The sequence below is a fragment of the Dipodomys spectabilis genome, unplaced genomic scaffold (genome assembly GCF_019054845.1).
Source record: "Dipodomys spectabilis isolate Male_0828 unplaced genomic scaffold, ASM1905484v1 ptg000234l, whole genome shotgun sequence".
Classification (NCBI taxonomy): domain Eukaryota; kingdom Metazoa; phylum Chordata; class Mammalia; order Rodentia; family Heteromyidae; genus Dipodomys; species Dipodomys spectabilis.
The window spans coordinates 11,765,254-11,787,347 of record NW_024870911.1 but is presented as its reverse complement, the minus strand read 5'-3'; the positions used below and the strand labels follow the sequence as shown (position 1 = coordinate 11,787,347).

The following is a 22,094-nucleotide window of genomic DNA, read 5'->3' as shown; positions in this document are numbered from 1 at the left end:
AACCTGGTTAGATCACTTGGCCACATGCTTTATACTTGTGTTCTGTGTTATTTTCCAAGTTTTCTACATTTCTACTGTGGTTTAAGTGGGTATCCCAAAGGTTTATACACTGGAAACATGGTCCTCAAGTGTGGGTACCCGAAAGGTTTATTCACTGGAAACACGGTCCTCAAGTGTGGCAGTGTGAGAAGCCCTGGCACCTCTAAGAAGTGGAATCTAATGAAAGACAGGTCACTGGGGCTACCACCCTCAGAAAGGAAGAGTACAGTTTTTATGGGAGCTTGGTTAGTTCCTGTGGGAGCAAGGTGTAATTATAAGAAGAAGCCCGAATAAACTCATAAGAAAATACACTGGGTGGGATGCAAGTGTGTACAAGTGTATTACCTGACGTGTGGTAGATTCAAGGCAGAATTCAAAGGGTGTAATTCTTTTTTTTTTTTTTTTTTGGGTCCGGTCGTGGGGCCTGAACTCTGGGCCTGGGCGCTGTCCATCAGCTCTTCAGCTCACGGCTAGTGCTCTACCACTTGAGCCACAGCACCACTTCCGGCTTTTTTCTTTTTGCTTATGTGGTGCTGAGGAATCGAACCCAGGGCCTCATGCATGCAAGGCAAGCGCTCTACCACTGAGCCACCTTCCCAGCCCCCAAAGGGTGTAATTCTTTACAAAGTCAAAATCAAAAGTCAACAAAATAAACTGGGAAGTGGATACTTGACAGGGGTGGGGTGGGGCCAAGGGGAGAGGGGTAAATGAGTGAAGAAGAGAAGTGGGGGAGAATGCAATGAAAACTCCAGTGCATATCCTACAAAATTAAGAAAAGGGAGAGAAGGTGTATGTTGGGAGGGACAGGGGAAGATGCTGAAAGGGGTGACATTGATCAAGATGTACAGCAGTCATAAACTGCTTTGCTAAATGGCCACTCCTTTGTACCATGACTTAAAGATAATAAAACAAAGAAGCAGCAGCCTGGCCCTTGAATCTTTCTGGTTTCTGGTTTTGCTCTGCAATTGCTCCCTCTTGCAGGTATACTTAAAATGAGACCCTTACTATACACTCAAGCAGATGCTGGTGGCATGTTCTTGAATTTCTAGAACTCTGAGCAAAGTTAGCATCTTTTCTTTAAAAAGCATTCAACCTTAGAAAATAGACCAATACAATTCTCTTGTGCAATGAGCCCAAGACACTAAGCAACTTTCTCCGAAGCTGAGGATAAGTTGGCTAATGCTTAACTAACCACTTAGAAAGGCTTGTGGCTAATGCACCAAGGCTAATGCTAAAGTCTAGCTCCATGCCAATAATTTAACTCTCTAGCCAGAAGTGGTGCTGTGGCTCAAGCAGTAAAATGATAGCCTTGAGCAAAACAAACTCAGCAATAGAGCCCAGAACCAGAATTCAAGCTCCAGGATTGGCAAAAAAAAAAAAAAAGATCCTGAAAAAAAATGGGGGGCGGGGTGGGGATGGGGGCAGTTCTGAGGCTGGAACTCAGGGCCAGGATGCAGTCACTGAGCTTCTTTTGGACCACGGCTAGAGCTGCAACTTGACTTCCAAGTCCTTTTTTTCAGTAGTTTATTGGAGATAAAATTCTCACAAAGTTCCCTGTCCACGCTGGCTTCAAACTGGAATACTCAGATCTCAGTCAACTTCCTGAGCAGATAGGCTTACAGGTGTGAGCCAGAATACCGACATACTCCTTCAACAGTGACCACAAAGTATTTGTGACACAGCATTAGAAAATCATTTCAATCGACAGATTATCATTCAGCTAGAGCAACATTAGTCCAGAATTTAGGTAAGATCATGAGGCTAATTCCTACCAACAGAACAAGTGTGTAAGTTTTGTGTGTTTCTCTCCTCTCTTTCTCAACCAAGTACCTACTCCCATCTTTAATGGGTCCAAGGTATTCCAAAACGCTACGCAGGGCTCAGGTATATGCTGCTGGAGACACGGCAAGATACCTATAGACATATCCTGGCACTGGAGCATGCTGGGAGCGAAAACTTCTGCTGGGTTAAGCTGCCCATACCTTGAGGTTTCAATTATTTCTGCAGTGATACACCTTATTTACAGAGTGATGGCACGGAACAGTTGAGAAAGGAGAACACTGTTCCTAAAGAGAAATTATTACCTTTGTCACAATTGACTCCATAGAATCCTGGTGGGCAGATGCAGAAACCAGGGGTGACACAGAGTCCGCCATTCATACACCGTGGTGTGCAAAGGGCTTCCAGGGAGAGAAAAAGAAAGAACACGGATTAAAGCCACAGAGGACTTTAGGGCAGGATCCAACAATGGCAGGCTTTGTGATTCACTCTCAAATCTTCACTCTCCAGGGACACATGTGTCCCTGCTTTTTAGATTTTTTTTTCAACTTTTAGGTTATTTTTCAGTGCTTAATTTCTTAGGAATTTTTAATTTGGTTTTACTTTGAAAGCCTGATTAAATTTTTTCCCAGAATCATCTTGACTATGATGCATATGGTCTTTTAAAACCTGTAAATATCTCCTTTCTGCCCTGTTTCCTTGGTCTTTCAATTCTCATATGTGCAAATAAGAAAAATAAATGATTCTTGTTTCCTGAAGATGCTTACTCTGGTTAAATAAACTCTTGATATTTAAGCACTTTATAATTAATATTTGTTATCTTTATCTTTTTCATGTAATTTTCTTAAAGTAATTTCCCCTACATGGAAAATGGAAGAACTTACTATCTAAATTTCATCTTCTTTTTCTTTTTTTGTACTTATAATAATGCCACAACTTGGGTGTGGACTTAATTGTGTATCATGGTATTTTTAGTTGGAATAACTTCCAATCAATGATGATGGTAGATTTTCTAAGACAACTTAAGTGGAAGGAGGAAAACACCCAAACTTTCATATTATCCCCCACTGCAGTATAAAGAATAGTGGAAGGAAGAGGACCCCCCCCCAAACTGCAAATGTTGTGCCAAAATTCTCTTCCCCTATCAGTCTCTCTGGATTTAATAGACACTACTCCTAGTAGAAATACTTTCCAAAGACATTTTTATCTTCACTTAACCATCAAAAAGCCAGAAGAGAAGTGGCTCAAGTGGTAGTGTTAGCCTTGAGTGAAAAAGCTAAGGGACAGCTCCCGAGTCCTGAGTTCAAGCCTTAGTACTGGGGCACACACACACACACACACACACACACACACACACACACACCACCAATAACAACAACAATAACAACCACCTACAGGGGACTGCTATGTGACATGAAGCATCCATGTTCATCTGGAAGCAAGATAGCGCTTCCAGTCCCTCTGTTTCTTTACCTTTCTCACAATGTGGCCCATAGAACCCATCAGGACATTCACAGACTCGCCGGTCATTACAGAAGCCACCATTTCGGCACCCTCCTGGGCACTCAGCTGCAACAAAGAGAAACGAGGCTTAGAGTACTCCCTTGAGGTCATTTTGGGTGAGTTGCAGCCAGTGTGAGGTATAAGTGGGCATTTTTATACCAGTGCGCCAAAGAAGGTAAGTGAGAACATTCTCTCCACACCATTTGAATTTCACTAAATCCACACAAAGATTTTCTCTTTAGTAATCCAACTACCAAAGGTAGGGGGCTTATGGAAGGGAGAGAAAGTAAATTCACACTGAGGAGGAATGAATGTTATTTCCCCTGGTGCTAATTTTCAAGGAGTATAATGACTCTGTGTGTGTGTGTGTGTGTGTGTGTGTGTGTGTGTGTGTGTGTGTGCGCGCTCGTGCGTGTGCACGCGCACATGCCAATACTAAAGCTTGAACTCAAGGCCTCATGTTCTTGCTTAGCTTTTCTGCTCAAGGCAGATAAGAGGCTCAGGATTTTTCTGCTCAGATTGCCTTTGAACCAATACCTTCAGATCTCAGCTTTCTGAATAGCTGGGGTTACACAGGTGAGTCACTGGTGCTCAGCAGGGATGACTTTTTATACATCAGTAGAGTCCTAATTAGTTCCAGTGCTTGAATTCAGTGCTAGGGAAGCTTGTGTGTGAATGGAGAAGGAACCAGGCCTTCAAGCTTATTGGACATCAGGGGCATGGCAGTGTGGTGTCCAGTGAGTCCAGGCCTGTGCAGTAGTGGGGTTATCTGATCGTGGATCCTATCCTCAGTGGGCATGAGCTTCCCCAGGCCTTTGGCAGGGGTGTGGCTACTGTTACATGTGACAGGTAAAAAGACTGTCACGTGTGAGAAAGGGGTTATGTGGGTAATGGGGTTCCTAGAATTTAAATGTCATCCTCCAAGCCCGAGAAAGGGTATCTGAGTACTGCTACTGGACCCCAGGCTCATCGCTCCTCCTTCCCACTGGTTTGTTTAGCAATTATACGTAACAACAAGTTTTGGAAGCCTTCTGAGCCTCCTGTTGCATCACAATCCCTGTGTACCTTGTTGACATGTTTTAAAGAAGATGGCATTTTGTGGTGTCTGCAGGATGGTATTGCCTTCAGAGTTCATCACAATGATGTTCACTTCAAATGCTGCCACCCCATCCTGTTTGCCAAGACATGGGAAACCAACCTGAACAACTATAAGAAAAAGAGAGAGAAAGTATAGGGAAATACGTTAGCTAGTTCATTCTGGTTTTACAGAACTCTTGAAAAGAGAGACAAAGAATAAGTAAAAAAAAACCTTCACATTTTGGTGACCTTCTTGTGGCTTTTCTGGAAGAAGAGAATAATTTGGATCATTTGGTCATTCTCCACCAAACTTGTATACCATGAGGGGTAGAGCAAGAATGCACAACTCTCACTAATTTGTACTCCACTCAGACTGAATTGGGATATTCTGTTGATCATCTGGGCTTACCCTATCTTTTTGAAAACTAAGTCAGGTGCTAATGGCTCATGCCTGTCAATCCTAGCTACTCAGGAGGCTGAAATCTGAGGATTGAGGTTCGAATCCAATCTCAACAGAAAAGTCCATGAGACTCTTATCTCCGATTAAACAGAAAAAGCCTCAAATGATAAAGCACTAACCTTGAACAAAGAAGCTAAGTGACAGCTCAAGGCCCAGGAGTTGAATCCCCAGTCCTGGCACACGCACGCGTGCACACACACACACACACACACGAAATTAAAGGCATAAAATGCAGCATTAACATATTAATCGGGGCAAAACATTTTGTGGGCACCTTTATCATCAAAAAAGAGCTAGAAATGAACATGTCACAATATATTAAGTATGGCCATGAACCACAGAAGTCCATTCTTTTTATTCTGTCTGCTTGACAGTGATAGTGTATCTCTGAAAACTTTCTACAACTCCGACTAGACTTTAATCACTGGGCTGAGTTAGTGGAGTTATTCTTTTCAGGAAATTTGTGAAATGTGAAGTGGAAATTGGTGCAATTAAATAGTCTTAGTGCCCTCCCTCATGGTGTAGGTTCCTAACAAGGAACGCTTCTCCTCTGTGTAACTATAGACAATGGAACATCAAAGCAGGAATAGGGAACTAAATATTTCTGCACACAGAGGCAACAATTGTGGAATATCCACAAAGCATTGGGTCAAATGTGACAGATCCAGGCTTTAGGTTGAGTGGCTGGTTATATGAATTTCCAGACTCTGCTTCAAGGGTGGAGAAACTTTTTTTTTCACTGCCAAGGGCCATTTGGATATTGGTATCATTCTCTGGCCATACAAAATTATCAATACGGGCAGATGGTTCATGAGTAGCTGACAAGAAGTGACCACATCTGTCCTGTCAAGTACTAAATGATTTCTCAGTCCTTTATACAGATGTGGGCCAGATGGACTGACCCAGGAGGCTTTAATTTGTCCTTATGAGTAGAAAGAAATACTATCAGGAGGTATCCACGTGCAGTTTTGCATCATGTTGTTTCTAGATGGCTGGTAAGTTGACTGTTCAACTTGGGCAAAACACATCAAATGAAGATAAATCATTTCCTTGTAAGGGTTTACAGACTTTCCTTCAAGATTTGCAAGAAGAAATGATCTAGAAATTGTCCTGCTTTTTTTTTTTTTTGCTATAAGCACACAGGCTGGTCTTATTTTTTCTTCTTTTCTTCTTTTCTTGGAGGGCATTCTACCACATAAGCCACACCCAAGCCCTGCTTTTTTTTTGCTGGTTATTTTAGATATAGAGTCTAGTGAGCATTTCTGCTTGGACTGGCCTCAACAAATAGTCCTCCATAGCTCAGCTACCTGAGTAGCTGGGATTGCAGGCATGAGCCACCAGTGCCCACCTGGGTCACATAATCTTCTCAATGTTCTTGGAAAGCAAAAATTCTTCTGAAGGCTTTGCATTGTTAAGACATATTACTGTGCCATTCCTTAAGTAACAACCATTTCCACTTTCCCAAACCTTGAAATTTGAGCTTCCCAATTTATTATATGATGAAAAAAAAATACAGATAATTTTAACAGAAATAAAAAGAGAAACACAAGATTGTATCAAATTAAAACTGTCTTCATTTAAAACCTTAGGACTAGGGGCATGGCTCAAGTGCCTAGAAAGTATGAAGCCATGAACTCAAATCCCAGTACCACAAAAAGAAAATAAATAGGAAAGAAAGAAGGAATGAAGGAAAGAAGGAAAGGAGGAAGGAGGAAGGGCTATAATGGAGGGAAGAAAAGAGGGCAAAAGGAAAAAAAAAGAAAGGAAGGTTTCATTTAATAAAATCCTATACATGAAAATGCCAATTCACACAACAAAAACAAATCCATCAATAAAGATTTATTTCAGAAGTAAATAAAGGAGTTAATGAGCAGCTAAAAAAAAGTTTTCTCTATCAAGCTGTTTCTACTTTATTACATTGAAAAGCTTTTCCTCAGGCATTTTTATGTGTCTCTGTGTATATATGTGTACACATTAACAGTCCTGAGACTTTAACTAAGAGCTTGGGCACTGCTCCTGAGCTTGTTTGCTCAAAGCTGGTGCTATATCAATCTTCACTCACAACTCCACTTCTGGCTGTTTATTTGGGGAGGGGAGTTGATTAGTTGGAGATGAGAATCTCATGAACTTTCATATCCAGGCTGGCTTCAAACCATAATCTTCAGATCTCAGCCTCCTGAGTAACTAGGATTACAAGCATCAGTCATGGGTGTCCTGCCTCTTGTGCAATTTTACATGCATTGGTAGGCTACTAAATGCTCTGAGGCATAAACAGATGAAGAACCCAAAAGGATACTTTCCTGCCACAGGCCTTCATCCAAACTTTCCTGGTTTCCAGGATTGTCTTTTTCTTTTCTTTTTTTTGTGTGAATTTTTTTTTGCTTTCCTTTTTTATTGTAAAAGTAGTGTACAGAGGGGTTACAGTTACATGAATAAGGTAATGAATACATTTCCTATTGAGCATTGTTAGCTTCTCCTTTGTTTTTCCCTTACCATCCTTCTCTCCCCACCTCCTAAACTCCCTCCGTCCCCCCCGCCCCCAGTTGTAAAGTTCGTTTTCTACATAGTGTCTTGAACATCTCATTGTTACAATGGATCAATCTGTATCCTTGTTTCAGCATTTTGTTATTTCCCTTCCCCTCCCCAAATCAGAAACATGTATATACATAATGCAGGGTATCAATGTCAAATACAGTGAAAACAGGGGTTATACTGTGGGGAAAGAAGATACAAGAGAAACAAAAAAAAATCACATAGCACATTTTAGATACATTAGAAACAATAGCAAGAAAGAAAAAAACAAGTTCTGTCCCTATCTTGGGGTTCATTTCACTTAACATCATCTTCTATGGCATATGTACATAGCTTTTGCCCTTTTCTGCTTGTCCTAGACTTACACTAGTTATTGCAAATAAGGGAAACCATGGGACCTATGTTTCTTTGGGCCTGACTTACTTCACTTAATAAAAGACTTTTTCAAGTCTTTCCATTTCCTAACAAAGGGGGCAATGTCTTTCTTTCTGATGAAGGCATGGAATTCCATTGTGTATGTATTTATGTATGTATGTATGTATATATATCACATTTTCTTTATCCATTCATCTACTGAGGGGCATCTGGGTTGGTTCCATATCTTAGCTATGGTGAATAATGCTGCAATAAACATAGATGTGGTAATAGCTTTAGTATAGCCTTGTTTATGATTGTTTGGATAAATGCCCAAAAGTGGGTTTGCAGGGTCATAGGGGATCTCTATGTGGAGTCTTTTGAGGAACCTCCACACTGCTTTCCAAAGTGGTTGACAAGTTTAAACTCCCACCAACAATGCAGTAGGGTTCCCTTTTGGTCACATCCCTACCAGCATCTGTTGTTATTAGATTTCTTGATCATTGCCATACATTTTTAATGCTTTTTAATTTTTTTTATTATCTTTAAGTGATTGTACAAAGAAGTTCTCAGTCTCCAAAACTGTATATGAATACAAAGTGTCTGATAACATTGTCACCCATCACTCCTAACCCACCCCTTCTCTCACTTTTCTTCTTTTTTTTTGAGATTTCACAGTTTTGTGGAATAGTGATACTTAAAGTCACAAACACATATTAACCTTCACAAGGCAAATTCTCATAATCATGGTCCATAAAGTTGGTGAATTCTTTTTCCTGGAACTTATTCAGCATGGACTTTGAAGCCTACTTGACTATTAAAAAGACACTTCTCTCCAATGTATTCCCACTCAGTTTTCAAGTTCCAAAGGAAATAGCACTTCCAGTCTATAGCTTTTTCAGACTTCATGCCTAAATCATTTCACTTATTTTTTTTAAATCTTATCATGAAGGTGCTGTACAGACGGGTTACCGTTATATAAGTCAGCAAATGGGTACATTTCTTTTTGAACAGTGTCACCCTCTCCCACATTTTCTCTCAGTTTTCCCCTTCACAATCCCCTCCCCCCCTTTCACTTACATATCTCACAAACCAGTTTAAATATGATGTCTGCAATTCAATGATTATCTTTGCTAAGGATGAGATTATCAAAGACAAGGACCATACCTTATTTTTGTTAATAATAAATTTATAATGTTTTTCTGCATCTACCATACTATTTGTCACAAACTAGACACTCACAGACATGTATACAGTATGGAACACACACTCATACTCCCTTACATGCTCTAACACACACTTGCATGTGCCCACAGGCATCTACCTTACACACATATAACAGAGACTGAAATTCACTAACATGATTTTATTCAGAGAGAATAAAATCTTAGCATATATCTGAAAAGACACAAGCACAAAGAAAGAGAATAGACACTGTACACCACAGGAATCATAGAAATGGAAAGCCAGGTTGTGCTTCTCCAGCAATCAACATATGAGCAGAGAACCACTTTTACAAAAAATCCCAGTGAAATGAGGCCAGCTGGTGTGAATTCCAGTGTAGTCTATGTAGTATAATCTAAACTGAGATGAGCTAAAACAACTCAGGCAAACTAAAACACAGACCTATTCACAAGGCATTCACATATTGATGTGTAGTTGATTGCACATAACTTAATTCGCATGTAGAAACAAATGCAAACTTATTCTGATGACTCCCTCTTCTTCACTGAGACGGGAATGGTTCTCACATTTGCACAGGCTCTAGTCACTTGAGCCAATGGCCTCATAATGAGATGAGAAAGGCAGAGGAAGCGTAGCCTCCACACCACAGGCTTACAGAGCGCTCCCAAACTAGAAATCACCCAACATCAAGGGGCATCAGCTCTTCACGACACCTTGACAGGCCACTTGCTTTCTCAGTCAATGCTGATAAGCTACTGAGGGCTTTCTATTTTGTTAAGAACTGGGGCGACTGGGAAGACAATACCTGTGACATCTAGCATCTATTCCCAAATTTCTAGATAGTGGATTCTTGAAAGTCTTCAGTTGAGAAACAGCCCACTGATCTGTAGGCTTTATGCTATGACAGGGACAGTGTCCAAAGAGGCAAACCTTGGCTTCATGGAAACTATCCTTTGTTATACAACTTAGTAATTTCACTGAATCACCCTGCAGTTTGCATTTCCTGTTTTTGTTCTCTTGTAGATGCCAGAAGGCAACCACTTCATAATTGTCAAAGATCAAGAGTTTTCTTTTGTTTTTTACATGTAATGTGCATGAATATAGGAGTCTGTGGGATAAAAGAAGAGCTTTAACAGCTCAGGGGTATAAAATATGCCAGGAGAATAATGAATGCTACCTGGCTTCTTAAGAGCAATGACACACTGATTTGGTTACTTTTTAATAATTCAAGGTACTTTCATTTCTGCTGTGCTGACTGAGCTAATGAGCTAAGGCATAACTGCATGTGATGGTCTAAAATTCCCATAAACTTTCTGCACCTGCAGTTTTTCAAACAAACCCTGCCTCTGCTTCCAGAAACTACATGTATGTGCTTGCCAGGAAAGGGGCAATACATGCCAATGTGCACATGTGTTCTTGTGAGCACATCACCTTTTCCCAGGAAAAACTTGTTCTTTTTTTAATCTCACCTTGCCCCAAATGTCATTTGCCTTTTTCCTCTGAATTGTATTCTTTTTAAAGATTTTACATGATTAGCAATTGATGTCCAACCTAAGACATCTCACATAATGATGTTTCAAATCTTAGGTGTCAATATCTTTAACAACTTCGGATGATTTATTCTTCTTGCCATTCAGTATTCCACCTTCAGAATATTTTGTGTTGTAAAGGTGATATACAGAGGGGTTACAGTTACATGAGTCAGGTAATAAGTACACTTCTTTTTGAACAATGTCATCTCTTCCCTGGTTTTCTTCCCATTTGTTCATTCCTGACCACCCATCCCAAATAGTCCATTTTCAACATAGTGTCTAGTGAGTATCACTGTTGTATTACTTCATCCTTTGTCCCACAATTCCTGTGCTCCTCCTTACCGTCCCCCCAAACAGTTAAACTTACATACAAGACAGAAATCAGAAACAGTGACAAAACCCAAAAACAAAAAATAAAATACCAAATAACCTCTTGTTTCCATTTTTGGAGTTCATTTTGATAGGTATCATTTTATATAATAATATGCACATCGCTATTGAGCCTTTGTGATCCTCTCCTAAGAATTTCCTCCTTTGGTCTCACTGTGTGAATGCTTAGAGTCCTGTTTAATTTCCATGTCCAAGTGTAATTTTTGTCTTATCATCCATTGTACTGACTTGTAGATTTATAGGCACATTTTAATTTACTCCAAATGACGAACACCATGCAACCTATGTTTCTTTCAGTCTGACTTACTTAGGTTAATGTTTTTCCAAGTCTTCCCATTTCCTTATGAATAAGACAATATCATTCTTTCTGAAAGAAGCATAGAATTCCATTGTGTGTGTGTGTGTGTGTGTGTGTGTGTATCACATTTTCTTGATCTATTTGTCTGCTGAGGGGCATCTGGATTGATTCCATATCTTGGCTATGGTAAACAATGCTGCAATGAACATGGTTGTGCTACGAGCTTTAATGTTACCTGGTTTGTGGTCAATGGGACAAATGCCTAGAAGTGGAATTGCTGGGTCATAGGGCAGCTTCCTCTTTTTTAATATATATATTTTAGTGTAAAAATACTGTACAGAGGGATTACAGTTATATGAGTAAGGTACTGAATACATTTCCTCTCAAGCATTGTTACCCCCTCCTTTGTTTTTCCCCTACCATCCCTTCCCTCCCCACCTTCCCAACTTCTCCTTCCCCCCCAATGGTGGTGGTGGGGATCTGGCCAAAAGCGAAGCTCTATGTTTACTTTTTTGAAGAACCTTCATACTACTTTCCAGAGTGGTTAAACAAGTTTACATTACTACCAACATGTAGAAGTGTTCCCTTTTGGCCAGATCCCTGCCAGCATCTGTTATTGTTAGTTTTCTTAAAAATGGCCATTTTAACTGGGGTGAGGGGTAATCTCAATATTGTTTTGATTTGCATTCTTTTATGGCCAGAGATGTTGAACATCTCTTCATATGTCTATTGGCCATTTTTACTTCTTTTGAGGAGTCTTTCTTTAAGTCTTTAGTCCATTTATTGTTATTGTTTCTTTGAGGATCTGTTTTGGGGGAATTTAATTTTTTGAGCTCTAAGTACATTTTAGATATGAGGCTCTTGTCTAATGTATAGCTAGTAAAAATCTTGTCCCATTCTATGGACTTTCTATTTATCTTGCTAGCTATGTCCTTTGCCATGCAGAAATGCTTCAGTATGATGCAATCCCATTTATCCAAGTTGTCAATATCTTCAGAAATAGAATTTTAATGTTTTATTTCTAGATGCAAAAAACATATAAAGTTGGGGAGAAATATACTATGAAAATTAAATTAGAAATTAGAAAATTAAATTAGAAAATTAAACTAGAAATTAGATTCAAGGTTTAGTGGAATCTGAGCAGATGTAACTATAACTAATTTAACTAATAAATTCAGTAATTGAAATGAGCTTCTATATGTATTTTGATCATCAAAAAAAGACAAAGCAAAATTCAAAATATAAACTGGAAAGGAAATACACTATATACTTATTATGCCCTTGGCTGGTTCTTTTAGGAAAAAAAGAGCAAGAAAAAAATTTGTATAAATCATCTTTCATGTGTGTGTGCTGGTACTGAGACTTGAACGTAGTTAGGGCCTCAGATTCTTGTTTAGATTATTTTTGGTCAAGAGAAAAATTTGGAACTATGATCCTTAGATCTCAATCTCCTGAACACCTAGGATTATAGGAGTGAGCCACTGGCACCTAGATGTTATTGTAAGTCTTTGTCACAGTTATATGCACTGTATTAACACACATTTATTGTCTGAATATATCTCACCAGTTCTGTGTATTTTCTTTGTTCATAAATCTGGAATAATTTATAAGCTTGGTATGTGTTAGAGCTCTGCTGAGTTTTTTAGGAAATTATAAATCCATCATTTCTTCACTATCATCCTAATACTTTGTCCCAAGGATAATAATTAAGTGGCTCTAAACTCTGGAAGGCTTTTAAATCTTCAAATATTAGTAGGTACTATTTAGATCTTAAATATTAATCTCATCATCATTCAATTTGTGTGTGTGTGTGTGTGTGTGTGTGTTATGGGGCGTCACCTCAGGGCTTGGACAGTGTCTCTTAGCTTTTTCACTCAATGCTAGTGATGTACCACTTAAGACACAGCTCCACTCCTGTTTTTTCTTTTCTTTTTTTCTTTTGGTAGTCAATTAGAGATAAGAGTCTCCCAGTCTTTTCTGCTCTAGATGTCTGTATTGCAATCCTCACATCTCAGCCTCAGAGTAGCTCAGATTACAGACATGAGCCACTGGCACCCAGCTACCATTCCATTTGTAAGTGTGACCCTTTCTCCAAGGCAATGTCCACCCACCTGATGCCTTGTGAGGCACTGTTCCCAGCAGAGGGACATTGACAGTTGGGTCGGCCATGATGCCTTTATCCAGAGAGCGCAAGGACAGGAATTCATAGAAGTATTCTGCCTACAACAAAAGACATTTGACAGTTAGTACCATGGAAACCAGGGAGATTGAAAAGGCACTTCCAGTGTTCCTCTGTCTGATGGGAGCATGGTAACTTCCCTCCAGGAGCTCTGCAACCCCTGACATCTAAGAGACTATAAAACTTAATTCACTTTCTGTGAGTTATAGCTCTTGAATTAGATGCTCTGTTTGGAAAGGAGCGATTCCTTTAAGATGAAGAAAACATTCACCCTAACAATCCACAGAAAGTGGTCTCTTAAACAATATTATTTATCTGTCATCTATGAAAAAGACTGAGAAAAACACTCTTAGGGAAATAAAAAAGTTATTGACTAGCCCTTAGAAAATACATCTCAATGACTTGGGTCATTTTTTAAAACTCTTTTCAAACCCAAAGAGTCTTCTAATCAGAATTTGTAGAGCTATAACAAATAAGGGGTAATGAAAACAGCAACTTATTAGCAAAAGAAAACATGTGAAGGACTAAAGTTAATGATCTCAGTATTCACATTTATTTTTTTCAGTCTCATTCTGTTTGAAAGACCTATATTAGTCCCAATTTAGTATGGAGTGAAAAGCCTTAAAATGCATTAAGCCATCACTACAGTATGACAAGAAGCCATAAAACTTTACAATGTAAACATTTTTTTATTTTCCCATTAAGTCACTAGTTGAGAAAAAAAAAATCTGGCTGACTTAAATGATTATGAAGACCAAAAGTGCACAGTCTCACTAGAGTTTTAATGTTCAACCTTTTAATTAAAAAGGCATACTCTGGAAATGATTTTTTTCTTGATTAGGAATAAAGAACAATCAATAAAGATCAAATAAAAATACATTATCTTTATCACAACACAGAGGGCAAATTTATCCTTCATTTAACCTCAGGCAATTTGAATGGCTATTCCTATAGAGATATCCCAAACTGGAACGGGTCAGTTTAAAAAATTAGTTACATCACCTTGGACTGAGTGGGGTTAAAAAAGAATGGAACGCTGGATGCTGGTGGGTTATGTGTGCAATCCTAGCAATTCAGGGGCTGAGATCTGAGGATCACAGTTCTAAGCCATTCTAGGTAGACAAATCCAAGAGAATCTTATCTTCAATTTACCAGCAAAAAAACAGAAATGGAGGTGCGGCTGAAGTAGCAGAGTATCAGTCTTTTTTTTTTTTTTTTTTTTTTTTTTTTTTTTTTTTTTTTGTAGCTAGGGTTACAACTGTGAACCATAAGCACCCAGCTTAAATTTTTATGGTTTCATTGTTTATTGCCTTGTAGAAACAAATTTTGTTGCTTCAGTTTTCAGGTTATCTTTTCTTTTTTTTTTTTTTTTTTTTTTTTTTTTTTTTTTTTAGGAGAAGAAATTTTTTTTTTTTTTTTTTTTAATTTAATTTAATTTTATTTGTGAACATACTGTACAGAGGAGTTACAGTTACATGGGCAGGATAATGTGTACATTTCTTACCAAGCATTGCAGCCTCCTCCTTTGTTTATCCTTCACATCCCTTCCCAGCCTCCCCCCTCCCCCCCTAATCCCAATCCTTCTCCTTCCTCCCTCCCCCCAGCCCCCCCCCCCCACCAACATTGTAAAGTTCGTTTTGGACATGACGAAAAAGCTAAGTAAGAGCAGAGAGAGAGGCCCTGAGTTCAAGCCCCAGTACCAGAAGAAGAAGAAGAAAAGAAACAAAGAAATAAAAAGAGTAAAGTCTTTCTTACATACAGTATAAAATTTATTTTCTAACATGGAAGATATAGAGATACATGGTAGATAGTCTAACAACTTTCTGCTTTAAATCACAGTATCAAATCAATTAATCATTAAGGACTTCCTAAGAAAGATAACAAGGACATCTCAGCTATTACAGGAAAAGTATCTTTGTGGTGAGCTGAAAAACACTTGCTGAGCACTAAGCCAAGAGTAGTCAGTGACCAAATTTCTCCTGCATCTTCTTTGAGTTGTGGCAAGGATTTCTGCCTTGCTGGAAGATCTCCTTGAGTGGTTCCTTAGGTCAGCAAGTTTTATGTGTTACATTGCAAAATTCATTCATTAAGAGACTCCTGAGAACAAAAGCCCTAAGACAGATCATTTCTACCCTACCTAAGAAGGATCCACTTGAAAGAAGTCTGATGAAAGGAATATTGCCAGGAAAAGGAATTCAATTTGTCATTAATTCCTTTGAAGAAGAAAACAAATAGTACTAACATCCTTGCAAGAAAACCAATAACTGTATTAAAATGGACCCATTTTTATGAATCTGGGTTGAAAATGACTCCCAAGTTGCACTGTGGCTCAAGTGGTAGAGTGCTAGCCTTGAGCACAAAGAGGCTCCGGGACAGCACTCAGGCCCTGAGTTCAGGCCCCACAACAACAACAAAAAAAAGTGGCCTAATGTTGGGCTTGGAATGTGGCTTACTGGTAGAGTGCTTGCCTACCATGCATGAAGCCCTGGGTTCGATTCCTCAGTACCACATAAACAGAAAAAGTGGCAAGTGATGCTCAAGTGGTAGAGTACTAGCCTTGAGCAAAAAGCTCAAGGGCAGTGCCCAGGCCCTGAGTTCAATCCCCAGGACTGGCAAAAAAAAAAAAGAAAGAAAGCAGGAAAGAAGGAAAGAAAGAAAGAAAGGAAGAAAGAAAGAAAGAAGAAAACGACTCCTTTCAACTGCATTTCTGTCTACCCTTTGCTCAATAGTATTATCATTTCACATTTTCTAGTTGGCACTGTGAACAGACACAGTGGTGGATGCCATTATAATGAACTATATGTGAATTATTTACATTACCAAATATAGTGATGACAACAAGCAAAAATATAAACTCATGACAAAAGTATTTTATTAAGAAGAAAAGAAACAAAACACCAAGATGAAAACAATGAAGGAAAGCATCCATGGTAGCTGTTTTTCCCTTTCTCTCTTCATCAATTTTTCTGTATGTGGTTTCTAATGACATTAATGCACTTGTTTAAAAAGAAGCATTAATCTCCTACTCTGCTTTCAGTTCTGTGTGGCTGATGACAATGGTAGCTATGTATAGTATCCTCTGGCTGTAAAATATTCTTCTTAGACTTCTACTTAGGATGACTGTGCTCATGTAACCATTTCTTGTCAGTAACTTGTATGTTTTCTTGAAAGCAAAATCCATATTCAAGTCGCTTCTGAATGTCTCATTCAAAGGTTTTGGTAATGTTGAGACTGTGGAATTGAAAGTATTTCATTCAGAGCCAAAAATACAACTTTAAGGTATGTATGTTCACATAAACCTTTCTTCCAAGCAAAATAGTTTCTTCCTTGGATCTTATCAGAAAAAGGTAGGGGCTGGAATAAACCCTTTTTTCGTTCTCCTTATTGAAAATAATAATGGTGCTTGAATCACTGCAATATGGAATTCCCTTCATATTTAATATACTTTTTAGAAAAAAAAAAGGTTTCCCAATTGTTTTAATTGCTTCTGAAAACTTCTAACTAGAAATCATTTAGAAACTGGACAACCTTCTTTATCATATTGAAACTGACTTCTTTGAAAGCTTTACTTGCTGTTAAGAAGTATTTCCAAATCAGGGCTGGGAAGGTGGCTCAGTGGTAGAGCGCTTGCCTTGTATGCATGAGGCCCTGGGTTCAATTCCTCAGCACCACATAAGCAAAAAGAAAAAAGTTGGAAGTGGTTCTGTGGCCCTAGTGGTAGAGCGCTAGCTTTAAGCTGAAGAGCTGAGGGATAGCGTCCAGGCCCAGAGTTCAGGCCCCACCACCAGACCCCCCCCAAAAAAAATATATTATCATGATCATAAGAAAGTGGGTAAATTTATCCTTCATTTAACTTAAGGGCTTAGTTAAAAAGTCATAAAATGGCTGGTGGAATGACTGGTAGACTTATGCCATATTCTAACTTCTAGACAGAATTTTCCATTTATCTTTTTTAATATAAGAAATATTCCTAGACCCCAGTCTTTCCATTGGAAAAATTTATTTGGAGGCAAATAAAACTTAAATTTTTGGCCAAAAGAACAGAGAACTAATTTTAAAATTTGGGAACAAGTTTCACAAACTGTTGATTTATTACTTAGATAAAAAGAAGTCAAAGTATGGCCTGTAATAGAGAAGTTATATTGGAGAGTCTGAAACTTCTATTAGGAAAAAGTACGTTTTGTTTCATCAAATGACATTAATGGAAATTCAGGTAGAGGCAAGTTGGGCAATTATTGGGGAAATGCATGAAAAGATGGCTTTGTATTCAAACAAAGAATGGGTCCATTCACTTCTAAATTAAGTTGCTGAAATTCTTTTTTTGCTGGCCTGGTTTTTCCATGCAGTAAATTTTCTTTTCATGGAGAAGTATTAAAAAACACCCAAATATTATCAAGGGAGGAAAGTTAGAAGCCATTTATCTTGCTTCCAATTGACTTGGCTGAAATTAGAGTTCTTCTTTCCAGAATACATGAAGACATCACTTAAGCAGCAAAACAGGACAGCTCATAAGGCCTTTGCTCCAATGTTCTTTGGGGGGCAAACATGGAGAAAGAAGGTCCAGAACCGCATTCATGATTGGGAAGAATGGGAGAACCCAGCATTTCCATCTTTGAAGTTTGGTGTTTATAGTGTATGTTTAATATATTAATTGCAGAAACCTCTGAGTTAAGGATTAGTCCTTCATAAAACTGTAGCTCTCAAACCTTCCCTCCCCCCTTTTTCTTTTAAATTTCAGTACTAGGGATTGAGCTCAGGACCTTACACTTGCTAAACTAGCACTTTATCATTTGAGTCATGTTCCCAGTCCTTCTAAAGATTGTTTTGCAGATAGAGTCTTGCACTACATTTCCCATATTGGTATGAACTAAAATCCTCGTGCCTCCAATTCTAGAGAAGCTGGAATTTACCATTATGCGCCACTACACATAGCCTTAGACCAATCCTAATTTCACCCATCTTGATGACTGGAATTTAAGCAGAGAAAACTAAAACACTAATAATCTTGAGGCATTTATGGATATAAAACACCTGGAAGCCAGAAGGTTTGAAATATTAAATAATTTTCTTGTATACTTACTGTGCCACAACCACTATTCTCACAACAATTTCTTATTATTATTACAATCTATCATAATAGCACATGAGTGAATTCAGACTGGCAGGATACAGGGTAGAAGTACTAAAGGCATATAAAAGGGTTCCTATACTGTGTATGAAAGATGAAATGACATCTACTAAAATAAACCAGGAAAATCATGCAATGTTAACGCCATAAGCAAAGTGAATAAGGATGCACAATGTGTAAAATAATCTGAGGTCTGAATGTCTAGACCAAAAACTGTCAGATCTCCCATTTCTCCTCAGTGTTCTAGTATCTCCCTACAAAGCTTCATCCTTCATACTCAGAACTTATTATCCTTGGATTGTCCAACACTGTTGATTCTCAGCCCCCTTCTTGGTCTTCCTGCATTTCCTCATTGGCTCTATTCCTTTTGCTCGCAATCATAAGCTCATCTCTAACAAGCAGCCACCAGTGAGTAAACCCATTCTTCCCTTCCAGTGACTTTACCTTTAAGGAACTTCACTGGAAGTTTGTCAACAGTACTGCCATTTTTTCCTAATAGTAAAAATACTGAGCCTCAGTCATTGTTGTTTCTTGTCTCTGTCTTATCTCTTTACAGCCACATCCCCAAATTTTATCCTAGGCCTGGTTAGGGTCTCTGTAGTTTGGCTCCAAAATTCCTTTATCTCTTACTGCTCCCCAGCAGGGATCATCTTCTGGAGCTCAACTAGTCTAAAGTGATGCCACAACCCTGTGGTTTGATCTCTACTGACCTTCACTGGATTTCAATCAGCTTGGCTCTAAAACATATACCACCATGTATTACTATTCCGCTGTTTGTATGTGTGTGTCATGTTTTCTTTTAACATTTGGATTCTTTATGGTTTGAAATGCAATTCTGTATTCTTTCCAGTTAACACTGTACACCAGCAAAATATCTGAAAATATTTGCTGAATGAATAAAAGACCTACGAGAAGCAGCCAGGAGGGTAAACCTCGGGCATTCCAGATTACATTATTGTGGTAAAATGGTATTTGCTTCTGATTCTACTGACAGGCAACTGCTTTCTGTTTTGGCAATTGCTAACTTATTTTTTTATGGGTCAAAGATTCTTTTTTACTTTGTTGTGCAGCTAGTTTCTGCAGGGCATCTAGAAAATAGAGAATGCTTTGTGGTGGTGGTGGGGAGGGGCAAAAGGGGAGGGAAGAGGAATCAAGTAAACATTGACATTTAATATCCAGACAATCTGTATGTAGTTTTATGCTTGTTGTGGGGCAAAAATCTTGGCAATAAGCTCCTAGAAAGAATATAAGCAGATAATAAAAGCAAAGTCCAGTCTTGAAACATAATTTGCCCAATACTCTTCCGGTTTATATTTCCTACTTGACTCGAGTCATTTTGCCTTCTATAAATTACAATGCGTTAATGCCTCTGAAAAACTGTGAGATATTGGTGGTGGCCATTCTTCTTTGCCTTCTTTTGCATCTAGCTTTAAAAAGAAAAGGCACAGTTTATGCAAAGTAGTTATTTAATTGCTTCACTGGTCTTGGTTCAAATTGGCATTGAAAGGAATATTGCATAAGGAGAGAATATCAATCAGCCAAGTTCTTCTGTTCTAGTAATTATTTTTATGCACACGAAACAAGACCATAGCCAGTGGACTGGGTTGAGGAACTGAAGTTATTGGAATATAATGGTGACATTAAAACTTAAAGTTCAAGTAAACACATCGGAGACCATGTGAATTTTGTAAACTAAAACTGGCAGGCGATCACACAGTTTGGTTTCACATAAATCTGAAGTTTCTAAGACCTTTTCCATTTTTTTTCCTAGGGTTTGGAATCACCCTTGCTCCTGCTAAACAGAAACAGACCTGCCTATCTGACAAATCGTTAGCCAAGCACTTTCTAAAGATAGGAATGCAAACTGAGAGCTATATTGCAATTTGGTATTAAATGAAACCAAAAGTTAGGTTTTGAATTTTGATTTATGTTTTTAGGGAGAGATAAACAAGGATGTTGAAAAGCAAAGTATTGGAAGGTGGGAAAGTTTTTTTGTTTTTGTTTTTTTTTAGTTTGTCTTAAGGCTGAAGAAAAGGAATAAATGAAAGCAGTCTTTAAATCAAATAAAGGGCTAGAAGTACAACTCAGTGCTAGTGTGCTTGTCTAGTATGTGCAAGCCCTTGGGTTTAATCCCTAACCCTTAGAAAACAACAATAACAAATTAAAAAAAAGTCAACACAGCCCTGTTCAGCAAATTGGATTGTTGCTGATGCCAACATTTCCCATGGAAGGAACAAAATGGGGCTTCTGGAAGCTTCTATACCCATTCACTCCACAAGCCTGCACGGCAAGTCCCTACTCCTTATAGGAAGTCTGCTCTAATTCAAGTACTTGCAAAATGGCAACCTATAAATTGGACCGTAGTTGGAGGACAGCATTGGGTATTTGCCACGGGGGCAAGCTAAGTATCTGAGGAGAAAGAACATTATTACAGGTGGTGTAGTGGGCACTTTAGAGACCAAGAACAGCCTGACAGATAGTGTAGGAAACAAATGTGAGAAGCATGGGTGCACAACTACGAGGGAGCCACCACAGGTAGTTTTTGATCCATCACCATTACCAGGTCACTGATGACTCCACGTTGTTAAGCCTAGTGAGCACATTTCCCTCTGCATCTCACCTATCTTTTCTGAGAATTGTTTATTGCAGTAATCTTCTTTTCTCTTTTAAATATAGCAGTTATCTCTTTGAATGTCCTGTTTTTTCTTCCACACTTACTCTATCCACTTCCACGTGCTTTTCTCTCTACAACTGCACCTTAAAAAAACAGTTGTTCCAGGGCTGTGTACCCTTAGAAAATCTATAGGTCTTGTGTGTACACAAACATGAATGTTGTAGGGAGAGTGAACCCCTAGCTCATACCATATTCTGAAAAGGTTCATGATTCAAAGTTAGCAACCATTTTCTTCAATATGATGTTTCCAGGAAGTAACTGTTGGTTCTTTTCTTGCTTCTGCTCTCCTCTCAAGGGGTGACTTATCAATTCTATGACTTTGATTTATACTTACATTTCAGTGGCCTCCAAATTATTATCTCCACTTTCTGTCTTCTTTTGAGTTCCCAGACATCTCCTCTTGTATATACCATGTTTGAAGCAAACTCTTTTTCCTAGTGATCTTGACCACTTGGATTTCTTAAGAAAATACTATGTACCTGACCACCTGTGATACTGACTTGTCAGTCTTTTCAGACTCTGTCTTTTCTTTCACCAAAAGAAACTCCCAGGAACTCTCATTGATTTCTCAACTCAATTTCCTTCTTTTTCTTCCCACCGTTAACTCCCAAAATTCAGACATCTTCCATCCAAGCCCTCACAGTTGTCCTCTAACTTAATCTCCTTAGTAACTCATTCTTCCAGATTAACTCCCTTTGATCAACTATGCCATCCAGTCTTTCTTCGTAAATAGTAAATGGACTACATCACTCCCCCACATAAAGCCCTGTTGGCTTCTAATACCAAGAAACGGTTTGGCTACAGCTTTGCCGCTGGCTGTGTTTGCCAATCTCTTCATCTTGTTTTGTCTCACATGTCCTTGATCCAGACACAGCAATCTTTGAGTCCTCTACATGTCCATATTCTATCATGACTCCTACTCTGTATTCTATGTCTGAAACACTCACCCCTGCCCTGGACCACC

At 38.7% G+C, this 22,094-nt stretch overlaps 1 protein-coding gene across 1 annotated transcript in view; it reads right to left on the bottom strand.

The window, feature by feature from the left end:
• The window catches only part of Wif1 (WNT inhibitory factor 1), a 61,167-nt gene that overhangs the window by 12,393 nt on the left and 26,680 nt on the right, over nt 1-22,094 (bottom strand). Inside the window, exons 3-6 of the mRNA XM_042698962.1 lie at nt 13,261-13,369; nt 4,387-4,527; nt 3,292-3,387; nt 2,124-2,219 (exon numbers count right to left, since the gene is read on the bottom strand). Of these exons, the coding sequence (XP_042554896.1) occupies nt 2,124-2,219; nt 3,292-3,387; nt 4,387-4,527; nt 13,261-13,369 (442 nt within the window). The remainder of the gene's footprint in view (nt 1-2,123; nt 2,220-3,291; nt 3,388-4,386; nt 4,528-13,260; nt 13,370-22,094) is intronic.